General features: G+C 35.8%; 1 protein-coding gene across 1 annotated transcript; it reads right to left on the bottom strand.

The window, feature by feature from the left end:
- Positions 1 to 3,072: 3,072 nt before the first annotated feature.
- Positions 3,073 to 9,950, bottom strand: LOC311086689 (serine/threonine-protein kinase NIM1-like). The gene is made up of 4 exons (XM_084119689.1): positions 9,604 to 9,950; positions 6,683 to 6,997; positions 5,190 to 5,458; positions 3,073 to 4,026 (listed from the first exon to the last, which is right to left on the bottom strand). The coding sequence occupies exons 1-4, from the start codon at positions 9,671 to 9,673 to the stop codon at positions 3,265 to 3,267; spliced, it is 1,416 nt and encodes a 471-aa protein (XP_083975815.1). The 5' UTR covers positions 9,674 to 9,950; the 3' UTR covers positions 3,073 to 3,264.
- Between the last annotated feature and the right edge of the window lie 2,832 nt (positions 9,951 to 12,782).

Raw genomic sequence — 12,782 nt, 5'->3', positions numbered from 1 at the left:
ATTGCCGCTCGCAGCTATGTTTTTTAATGTTTTTTCTTTTCTTTCTTTCATCAAAAGTGTGCTTTTGGCCTACCTGAATAATTTTCTGTAAAAGGAAAATGCACATTTTGATGATAAATAAATAAATGGAAAAAAAAGCAACATTTTGTCACCTCTTTTTTATTACTTGTCAGTAGGGGAGCATCTTAAACGTCCATCTGTTAGCCTACCATGATTTTAAAAAGCATGTCAGCATTAAATTCTTATTTTAATAAACACAAAGTGCCTTGACATTGAATACAAGGCTTGTAATATCTTAATAAACTGTGAAACAGTCCTGTTACTTTTCTGAAGGCACAATAATTAAACCCAGCTAACATTCTCAGAACTTTGATTAACGTTCTCTAAAATTAATGAACAACTGTTCTTCAAAGTTATCAGGTCTTTAAAAATGTTCTCAAAATAAGTTGTAGGCCTATACATCATTCATGGAACGTTTTTTTTTTCTTTTTCTGAAGCGTTCTAGTTGGACGTTCATCTTCAAAAGAACATTCAAAAGTAACATTCTCATAATGTTTGCACAATTATAAAATGGAATGTTCCCTTATCGTTCACATAACCAAGAAAATCGTTATTAAAACATTTTAAAAACTGAACGTTCAGGGATCATTCAGTAATAACGTTTCCTTAAATTAATGGGAACGTTAGCAAAACGTTCTTAGAATAGGCTAGCAATATTTTTTCTATCTAAGAGCACATTTGACTCATGAAATGTTTAAAACCTTTTAAAAATATAATATCATGATCAGATCAGACCATTAGCCTACTATGTTTATTATTTTGACAATGATAATTCATATGTATAAAAAAAGGAAAAAAGGAGGAAAAAAAACAACTGTCCGAATACATAAGGAAATGATTACATATGCACTGCACATTATATCAGCTGTTGACATCAAACAGTCTCAGTCTCCCTCTGCTGGTCATCAGTCATAAATGAGCTCGAAGAATAAGTGATACTGCTGTGCAAAAACTCACCGCCTCAATAATGCTCTGGTGTTGTGGCAAGTTTTGTATATCCTTCATAAAATGTATCCTGCTAATTCTTCCTTTTCTAAATATTCGGCCAAAATATGTCTTCCAACTTTTCTTCTTAAATTCAACTCCCTAATTTCATCCCTCCAACTTATATAACAAAAATGCTAGATTTTTGAGGCTTTATACAAGTTTATTCAAAGATGTGATTAATTTGCTTTTCTTATATATGTGTATTTTTGTAGACTATACATGTTTTTTTCTTTCCTGCATGCGCTTAAAAATTCAAGCCTTTTTAAGAATTTCAATTCTATGGTAAAATTCCATCAAAATTAATTGAATAACCCTGACATATTAGCTTGGTTAATCAGGCCATAGAAGACTAACTCTTCCTGTTTTTTTTTGTTTTTTTTGCTTTGCTAACAAGCTTTGCTAAATTTACAAAATTTTAAAACATTTTATTACTAATAGTGTTATTTTAGAAGTATTTATATACAATTATAGTATTTCAATCATATTTTGAATTACATTTTAATTTTAATCATTTTAGTTTTCATTTTTAGTAATTTTGCTATGCACGTTTTTAGTTTGTTTAAAACATTTCTAGATATCTTTAATTCATTTTGATTTATTTAAAATGTTTTAGTTTTTGGTAATTTTAGTACTTCAACTTTGACTTGTTTTATTTTAGTTAGTTTCCAATGTAACTTTTCTAATTTCAGAGCTTTTTTGAATCTAACATTCATATTTTATTTTATTTCAACTAATGATTTGTAATAGTTTTAGTTATCAATATTGCACCATTTAAAGGTAGGGCAAGTTAGCTTTAAAAGCATAAGATCCCACCCTCCCTACACAAAGCCACGCCTCCAAAACACATGAACACGCACAGCCAGAGCAGTCTGCAATTAAAGCGTCACGAGAGACGGCGTTAAACTACATCATGTCTTAAAGCACATAACATTACAATAATAATGAATGTAAACAACTCACAGAGTGCTGATTTGTATTACCTGACTGCTGAAGATTTATTAAACGCATAAATCCGAGTCTGAGGACGTGAACGAGTTGCCATCTCGTAATTACGGTTATGATATGGCGTGAGGAACTGTAAAAGCTGCTGCTGTTTGTTTGTGGCGCTCGGTGACTGACTTCTGTCTAACTCTGCACGGACTTACGGTACACGCTGATGCCGTGTGAGATCTGCGCGACACGAGGCAGGTGCGAGGAAGTATGGAAATACATATGTTGACAGGCTGGTAGGACATGCAATGATTGGATGAACATTGGTCCCGAGACTTCCACAAAAGATATATGTACGTTTTAATATTTAGACATCTTCTATTATTGATTGCGAGTTTAAACCAGTTTAACAAAAAGTGTTATGGAAAAAATGGCCCACCCTTTAATGAAAACAAAACATGGAAAATTAAAGCTAATGTTTTGTCTTGAATATTATAATTTTTTAATATAGATACAGAAATATTTTCTTATTATTTGATGTTATAAAAAAAATTAAGCAATGCATTAATATGACTCGAATTGTGTGTCCACTTAACGCATACATTTCCCCCTTTTTTTAAAGATAAAATATTCCACAAGTCATAAGGTATGAAGACTTATGGAACATAGAAGCATATTTATTAATCAAGTAATACAATTTTTACAGTAAATGATGAATGCTGATTGAAAAAGTATAAAATTATACACTGTAAAACTCAACTGTCTTACTGTCAATGCTGTTATTATTATTATGCCCCAACACATATTAAAATTAGTGCTGGGCAACGATTAATTGCATCCAAAATAAAAATTAGTGTTTACATAATATATGTATGTGTGTACTGTGTATAATCATTTTGTATATATAAATAAACACACATGCATGTTTATATTTAAGAAATATTTGCATGTACATACTGTATATATATTTATACATAATTTATATTATATATAAATATAAATATATATAAATAACACTTTTCAATTCATCTTAAATATATACATGCATGTGTTTGTATTTATATATACAAAATAATGATACACGCACATATATATTATGTAAACACAATCTTTTATTTCGGAATTCGGATGCGATTAGCACTAATTAAAATGTATTAATTTAGCTTGGCTTGCAATTAATGAACACTTAAACACATTAAATAGCTCATTAAGACTTTAAAATGTTCAACAACAACAAAACAGACCTAACTAATCAATCATCTTTCTCTGTTTGTTTCTTCATATTGTCTACAGGATGGCACAGAATTCGGACTGCTCTTCTTTCCTGTGGATGGTTGTAGGGTGAGACCAGCATCTCCTGCCGAGGCATGTGTTGGAGTGACAGAGAGTTGTGAATCCCGTGGATTCTCCGGATCCGCTCCTCTGGTTTCGGTGCAGAAGTATCCGGTAAATCCCTGTCAGCGGGCTACGGCAGTCCAACACCATGTTGTTCCTCAGGTGAGTTTCGGTGATGCCCAGCTCCTCTAGCGCGAGCTTGACCGACCGCTCATCACTGGAAAGTGTTCGTGTCGGGTCGGCCAGGTGCGCAGGTGTGGTAAAAGCAGGTGGGTACGCTTGTGGATACTCAATTCCCCTTAACCAAGCACTGGACATGATCTGCGATAGGGAAATGCGGTCTACGGGAACAAGCCTCAGCGCTCCCTTAATAACACGCTGGCAGACCTCAGGGACGTAATCGGGAATGCTGTAGGAACCCCTGAGGATACTGAAGCGCAGTCTTCTCAGGCTGGAGCCGTTAAAGGGGAACGTGGCTGTCACCATGAAGTACAGCAGGATTCCCAGAGCCCAAATGTCCACCAGAGGTCCGATGTAACCCCTGTCCCGAAAGAGTTCAGGGGCCGCGTAGGGCGGAGAGCCGCAGAAGGTGGTGAGAATATCGGTGGGTTTGCATTCAGCGCTGAAACCAAAGTCGCCAATCTTGATGCAATAAGTGGTGGTGTAGAAGATATTTTCAGCCTTCAGGTCGCGGTGGATGATGTTGTTGTCATGCTGAAGATGAAAAAAAAAAAAACAGCTGGATCAGTTATGCATTTTTCTCATAGCCTGCTTTTACATTTGGTCTCTCTAATATTATTTATATCTTTGGATTCACATATTTTAATACAAAATTAGGCAGTGTACAATTAGTGCTGCACGATTTTGTAATCTTTAAATATAAAGATTGATAAAATATTTATCATATTTTATTATAAAATAAAAAAAAAGGTAATTTTGACTTTTTATCATTATTTCGTTAAATTTTTATCGTATTCTGACCTTTTTTCTCAGAATTGTGTGATATAAACTTGCAATTGCTAGTTATAAAGTCATAATTGCGTGATTTAGCCTAAATTCGCAATTGCCTGTTTTAAATTCTGAATTGCGAGAAAAAAAGTCAGAATTGTGAGATATAAACTCGCAATTGGGAGAAAAAAGTCAGAATTCCGAGAAAAAAAGTCAGAATTGCAAGACATGAACTTGCAATTGCGAGAAAAAAGTCAGAATGGCAAGAACAAAAGTCAGAATTGCAAGATATATACTTGCAATTGCGAGAAGTCAGAATTATGAGAAAAAAAGTCCAAATTGCAAGATATAAACTTGCAATTGCGAGAAAAAGTCATAATTGTGGGATATAAACTTGCAATTGCGAGAAAAAGTCATAATTGCTGAGAAAAAAATCATAATTGTGGGAAAAAAAGTAATTATTGCAAGATATAAATTCACAATTACGAGAAAAAAGTCAGAATTGTGAGAGAAAAAGTCAGAGATATAAACTTGCAATTACGAGAAAAAAAGTCAAAATTGCGAGAAAAAAAAGTCAGAATTACAAAATATAAACTCCCAATTGCAAGAAAAAAAAAGTCAGAACGGCGAGATATAAACATGCAATTACGAGAAAAAGGTTAGAACTGCGAGAATAAAAAGTCAAAATTGCAAGATATAATAACTTGCAATTGCGAGAATTTTTTTTACACAATTATCTTTTAAATGTTTTTATTCCATGATGGAAATAGCTGCTTGTTTGTAGGGCTGCACAATTATAGTAGAATACAAACTGTGTATAGTTAAAAAAATAAAGTTAGTTTAAAGAAATCAAGTTTAGCCTCTTTAACGTTTAATCGCAAAATATAAAGGTTGAACACTGAGGCGGTCAGCAGCACGTGTGCTCTCACCATGTGTTTCACAGCAGACAGTATCTGAGAAAAGACCAGTTTACTCTCCAGATCAGACAAGCGTCCTCCGGTGGCGATCCTGGAGAACAGTTCACCTCCAGGTGCGTACTCCATCACCAGATGAAGCCTGCGAAACGTCTCCACCACCTCATACAGACGCACGATGTTGGGGTGCGAGAGTCTCTCCATGCTGAGGATCTCAGACGGGAACAAACTCTGCGAGCACTTGTCCAGACGCAGCTTATCCAGGATCTTAACAGCAACTCTTTCTGAGAGAGAGGAATAAAAGAGAGTATGGGGAGAAAATGCACCGCCAGTGTCAGTGATTGTTTCAAAGCAGCTTTACAGTAATACATAGGAAAATTATTCAATGATGCAAACAGAATTCAATTCTGCTGTAAAGCAGCTCTAAAATAGACAATAGTGTCATTGTTCAGCTGTAATCAGTTCAGAGTTGATTCAGTTGCGTTCAATTACTGTGTAAAGTTCAATTCAGCTAAAAAAAAATTAGTTTTGCATATATAAGTTCATGTGCGCGGTCAAGCATGTTTTGTCCGTTTTTGCCGTTTTTAACATTAGTCTTGATTTAATGACTGTAAAAATGTAAATTGGTATAAACAAGTAAAAAGTAGTAATATATTTTCATTAAATCTTGAATATACATTTCAATCATTATTTTAATTATAATAATAATTTAAAAAATCTAACAATAAGCCGGTTGTTCATGAAAATTCAATTCAGTAAAAAAAACACATTTTGACTTCAATTGAAACATTTATTTTAAAAAAAAATTGACTTCTAACACCTTAAAAAGTTAACAAATATAATATAATATATATTTTAATTAAGAAACTTAATAGGTGTTTTTAATATTTGTACTTTTTAAATGGACTATATGTAAGAAGTTTCATGTATTTACCACTTTTTATTGGCAATGTGTGAACAGCTTGTAGCGAATGTCTATCAGTCTGTACTGTAATGTCAATGTGTCATGCAAAGAAAATGGATTAATTCAAACTATAGTCAGTCCAATCTATACAGTCTATAGTCTCAAATATACTTTATAATCAAACTATCATAACAGTGTAATTTTAAGTACCTCATCTGTCACTTAACGGCCACCGGTGACGCTAATAACAAGAGTTTCTGAATTCTACATATAGGCCCTTTAAATAAATGAATAGATCTGGGCACAAAAATGACGTAATGAATTTATTCGCCCGCCCTTTCACCTGTTGACCTCTTTTGTTCCTGAACACGTGAGGTGGCATTCACATGTCGACACTTATTAAAAGACATTAAAGTGGGTGTCTTGGGGTTTATAGAAATGAACACATCCTGTAAGAGATTAATTATAATCTTCTGGATTAACCTAGATTTACCTGCACGTGCTGAACACATGGTCATTCATCATCCACAACACAAGAGGGTTTTAGGGCAAGTTTTGGATGCATTTCGAACTGAACATATTCTCTTCAGAAAGCGTCTCTCACCTTTGGTCAGGTGGTGAATGCCGAGTTTGACCTGGGAGAAGTTTCCGCTGCCTATTTCCCCACGCAGCTCGTAGAAGCCGATCCGTCTGCCGAAGGTTAGGTCATCCACGAGCTTGTCCTTGTGTCCGAGGTCATAGACGGCTCTCTCGAAGAGCGTCTGCTTCACGATGACCTCTGGGCTCACGGATGCAGGCTTTCTGCCCAGTGCTTGACCTCTTGTCTTCTTCTTCTCCGTTGTTTGTCCGACCTCCATCCAGGCCAGCTGAGGCACGAGCTCTTTGTGGTGGGACGGCATCGTCTGCTTGGCCACCTTCCCTGTACGGAGAAAGATATCACTGCATAAAATGCTTTTCTTGCTCAGGATTTTTGTCTTGTTTCCAGTCCAAATATCTAAAAATTCTTAAATCAAGATTTACTAAAGTTGTAAAATGCCAGAAGATATAATGGGCCCTATTTTAACGATCTGAAACGCAAGTGTCAAAGCGCAAAGCGCAAGTAACTTTGTGGGCGGGTCTTGGCGCTGTTGCTATTTTCCCAGCGGAATAAATAACTCTTGCGCCAGGCGCAAATCTAAAATGGGTTGGTCTGAAGTAGCTTCATTATTCATAGGTGTGGTTTGGGCGTAACGTGAAATAAACCAATCAGAGCGTCATCTCACATTCCCTTTAAGAGCAGACGCGCTTTGCTCTAAAGCGGATTCCTATTATAACGGCGGATTTGCCAGGCGCGCGCCAGGAGCGGTTCACAGCCAAGGAGAGCAACGCTCTCGTCAGGGACGTTGGGGATGGAGAAACCCACCCAAATTAACTTCGGTTAAAAAGGTGTATGATAATTTGGGTAAATGTGTAAGCTAGATGTATGCTTTTATAATAAATTGTCTATCTATCTATCTATCTATCTATCTATCTATCTATCTATCTATCTATCTATCTATCTATCTATCTATCTATCATAATAATGTATGATTTGCAAAAATGAAAACTGCTGCTTCTGTGTAGATGAGAGAATCAAAGTGTATGCGCGTTGTGCACACGCTACATTCATTATGGCCAAGCATGCGCCCTTAAAATAGCATATGAATAACATGCGCAACGCGCCACTGACTTTAAACTATTTTTTCCTGGTTAGTGGCGCAATTGTTTTCTAAACCTGCAAAATAGCATGAAGGAACGTTTGCGCCGGAACACGCCTCCTTTTTTGCGCTGAACCGCCCAGGGAGCGCAAGTTCATTCCCTAGTTTAGCGACGTGCTTCTGTGGAGGGAAAAGCGCGCTTTGCGCGGGTGCAAAATAGGAATGATACATGCGTCAGCGTACAAAGTCAATTGCGCTGGGTGCAAGATAGGGCCCTATGTCTTGTTTTCTGAGGGGACAAATCTATATGAAGTGAGTTTTTGCTTAAAACAAGCTAAATTATCTGCCAATGGGGTAAGAGAAATAATCTTAACTCAAATGGAAACAAGATTATTTTTCTGACCCAATTGGAAGATAATTTTTCTTGTTTTAAGCAAAAACTCACTTCATTTTAATTTTTTTTCCCCCACAAAACAAGACATAATATCTTATGTCATGTTACTCATCTAGTAAATGCTTCTTGATTTAAGAATTTTTAGATATTTGGACTGTAAGAAAATCTTTTTTTTGCAGTGCTCTTTAATATCTCAGGTGTTTCTTATGGAAATCAATGCAATTTCGTTGTAGTAGTCGCCTTCTTCTTCAGATGCTTCTCTTGAGAAGAAGATCCAAGTAAACTCACATTTCAGAAGAGATCTCAACATCTCAAAATGTGCTCAGAATCGCCATTCATTTTTAAGGGAGACTTTCCAGTTCTCATTTATGTTTCATTTAAATATCAAATTTTCCTTTGATGCTTTCCATAAAATTCCTTGTAAGAGATAAAAACAGATCCAGAAACATTTGAGTTCGTAATGATATCTGAGCACAGTTCGAGATATATTTTTGAGATTACTGTGGTCTTTTTCTCAAGAGAAACACCTGAGATGAAGATGACTTTAGCAAACGTCTCCATTTAATCATATCTAATGTGAGATTTTCTTGATCTCAATATTAACTCAAACATTTCTCATCAAATGAGCTATGCTATACACATTTGTAGATACAATATAACTTGCCTTTTGCATGTATTTTATCTATACTAAAGAACCTTAGAACATCTGAGAACACCATGAATTTTCCCAAGCTATAAAAGATCAACCTGTGAGCAATAACATATTTCTCTTTGTCCTAAAAACCCAAATAAAACCATTCAGGATTTCAAACTCACACATAATCTGTCCTCTGTTATTTTCCTCAGTAGGAGAGGACATTTAAGTATCATCTATATCTCAGATGTTTCTCCTAAAATTGCACATGAGAAATAAAAAGACAATAGTCGTCAGTTCTTTGGAGAACTAGATAAGAAATGAGTATTTTTAAGATCTCTTCTGAATCTTCTTAGGGGTTCTTCTAAAATGAAGGGGACTTCAGCAGACGTCTTCATTTAATCTCATAATTTTTGTCTAGGAGAAAATATATCCAGATTTGGAGAGCCTGTGGGGAGATCTCAACATTTCTCATCAAATGCTTCCAAGTGCAAATGATCTGAGTTATACTATACACATTTATATAGATGTAAACTGTCTTTTGCATGTCTTTTAATTTTTATTTCTACTAAGGAATCTTAGGAGAACATCTGAGAGCACCATAAAGTTTCCTGAGCTATGAAAGAGCAATAACACGTTCCCTCTTCATGCTAAAAACCCAAGTAAAACTATTCGGGATTTAAAATTGTGTTTTCAAACTCACAGATAATCTGTGCTTTTAAGTATCAACTTTCTCAAAATTTCTCATCAAATGCTTCCAAGTCCAAATCATCCAATTTATGCTATACAGATTCAGGATTTTAAATAGTTTCACAACTCACACAGAATCTTTGCTTTCCCATTTTTCCCACTTTTGGGAGGTAAAGTGGTGCTCTTCTTATTTAAAAACATCCTCTCCTTCTTCTGGATTCTCCTCACAGTGTCAGTCCGAATGCGTCTTCAGTTTACCCAGATCTGTCCATGCAAAGTTCCAGGTTGCCAAAAGTCCATGAGATCCCAATATTGTTTATCATATGTCTGCCGATCACCAGACTATAGTATTATTCAGCAAAGTTCATCTCAATGAACTAGAATCTTCCATGGTTCTGCTGTTTGAGTCCTGACAGACATGGTCCACTCGCTCCGATCACACAGAGTGCCGTTCCCTCTCCGTAATGCTGGATCATGTGTGTGTAATCCTGTCTCACACACTCACCTACAGACAGGTGACTCACCTCTGACCCCTCCAGCCGTGGGATTACAGCGTCCAGCTGTCTGTTACTCGCTCCACGTGCAAGTGGAATCTAGGTTTGTGTGTCTGGCTCCATTTTTTTAAACTTGTTTTGCACCTTTAAACTGCTATGTGGCTGCCAAGATGTTCTGAGCCGTTGCTACAATATTGTTAGGTGGTTGCTAGGGCGTTGCTATGCAGTTGCTACAGTGTTGCATAGTTGATAGAATGTTCTGAGTTGTTTATAGGTGGTTGCCATGGATTTCTGCATGGTTGCTAATGTGTTCTGAGTGGTGGCTATCACTTAGTGGTTGCTAGGGCGTTTCTATGCAGTTGATAGTGTGTTCTAAGTGGTTGCTAGGGTGTTCTATGGTGAGGGTGTTCTGTGTGTTTATAGGTGTTTTTATGGTGTTTGCTACAACATTTGATAGGTGGTTGCTAGGTGGTTGCTAGGGCGTTGCTATGCAGCCGCTACAGTGTTACATGGTTGATAGAATGTTCTAAATTGTTTATAGGTGGTTGACATGGTTTTCTGCATGGTTGCTAAGTGGTTGCTAGGGTGTTCTAAGGTGTTTCTAGGTGATTCTATGGTTTTCTGCATGGGTGAAAAGTAAAAGATGAATATAAAAAGTATTAGTGATATATAGCACACTTATTAACAAGGCAATGCCTATTTCTCCCAATACTCTCCTCACACATGAATGACTTGAATGAGAGGTTACTTGCATATAACTGCATAATGTGACCTAATTATAAGAGACTATTGTTTCTAAGATCGTCCTTCAGCACTTTCAGACCGAAGGATAAACAAACAGTCACAATCCTCATCAGCACCAGACGTCTGGCATCAGATGGACCTGTCTCTCTGTCTGTCTGTCTGTCTGTCTGTCATTTTACACAATATTGTTATACTATATAAGCAACTTTAAAAAGATATGTCTGCACCTTTTAAAAATATGAATGTTAGTAGCCTCTTTCACAAACAACACATTTTTGGAGCAAAGTGGCTAAAAAAGTACCACCAGATTGCTTATGTTTTACTGTATAATGTATATAAAAAAAAACAGTGTTAGAGGATCTTAAACTATGATGCGGAACGTATCTCGACAGACAGTCAGTAATATATAAAGGTGCCAGATTATTCAGTGTTTTATGAATCAATAAAATAACCTTTGCTGAACTGGCAACCAATGTATTTCCATTAAAACCTCTGTAATATGCGCTCTCCTTTTTAGTTTCATTAGTACTCTGGCTGCTGCATTTTGCATTAGCTATACAACTAGGCAGTATACATAGCATTACAATCATCAAGACGAGAACATATAGATGCATGAATGAGTTTCTTAGCATCATCCAAAGATAAAAAAGGACGAATCCTGGCAATATTTCTCAACAAGTTTTTGTCACTTGATTAATATGAGACTTAAAACTCCAGTCACAGTCCAAAATGACACCCAGGTTCTTCACTTCTTTCTAGGTTTCTTTCTAAAGTGCCGAATCCAGCTTCTCTCTATAGTCTTGGTCCAGTTTGTTTTTTTCTTATTTTTTGGTCAAATCTCTGGTATGAATTTTAATTTCTGTCCTCTGCACCTGCGATTGAAATGCCACGTTGTTCTAGTTGAAGCAACGCTGGGGCGACGGAGGGCCTCAACAGCATCTGAGCTTCATTCATCTCTGCTTTCTCTTGTTTTCTCTTTGAAACTTTCCCTCAATTCACATGCATTATGTGGAGGAGGGTCCCCAAGCTCCCTGAATGCCTTTATCATGGAAAAATGGCTGCTTTTGAGACCAATCCAGCTCATTCCTTATTCAACATTTCATACTGTTGCATGTGTCTTCTGCTGTCTAAAGCAACTCGGGTCTGGTGGATGAAAACAGCACAAACACTAAAGCTGAAAGATAATCATGATTGATTGGAGTTTCTTTGAATAGATTAGTGGATTAATCAGCGGCATTGGTCTTAATGCAACGGGCGTAACCCGTGATTGTAATGATTGAGGTGAAAACATCAGAGCGCAGAAACACACCCAATACACAGAGAATAATAAACTGTAGGAAACGCAACATCAAAAAATGCAATGGAGTTTTTAATACGTTTGATGGATTCACACTTTTAGAATGATTTATATTTTCTAATGATGTGTTAAATTAACTTTTTAATTGCAGTTCATAGACGGACATACGGATGGACGGAGAGACAGATAGATAGATAGATAGATAGATAGATAGATAGATAGATAGATAGATAGATAGACAGACAGACATATAGATAGATAGATAGATAGATAGATAGATAGATAGATAGACAGATAGATAGATAGACAGATAGATAGATAGATAGATAGATAGATAGATAGATAGATAGATAGATAGATAGATAGATAGACAGACATATAGATAGATAGATAGATAGATAGATAGATAGATAGACAGATAGATAGACAGATAGATAGATAGATAGATAGATAGATAGATAGATAGATAGATAGATAGATAGATAGATAGACAGATAGATAGATAGACATATAGATAGATAGATAGACATAGATAGATAGATAGATAGATAGATAGACAGACAGACAGACATATAGATAGATAGATAGATAGATAGATAGATAGATAGACATATAGATAGATAGATAGACATATAGATAGATAGATAGATAGATAGATAGATAGATAGATAGATAGATAGATAGATAGATAGATAGATAGACATATAGATAGATAGATAGATAGATAGACATATAGATAGATAGATAGATAGATAGATAGATAGATAGATAGATA

This window comes from Abramis brama, assembly GCF_963993115.1.
Source record: "Abramis brama genome assembly, chromosome: 7".
Taxonomy (NCBI): Eukaryota; Metazoa; Chordata; class Actinopteri; order Cypriniformes; family Leuciscidae; genus Abramis; species Abramis brama.
This window is presented reverse-complemented; position numbering and strand designations above follow the sequence as displayed.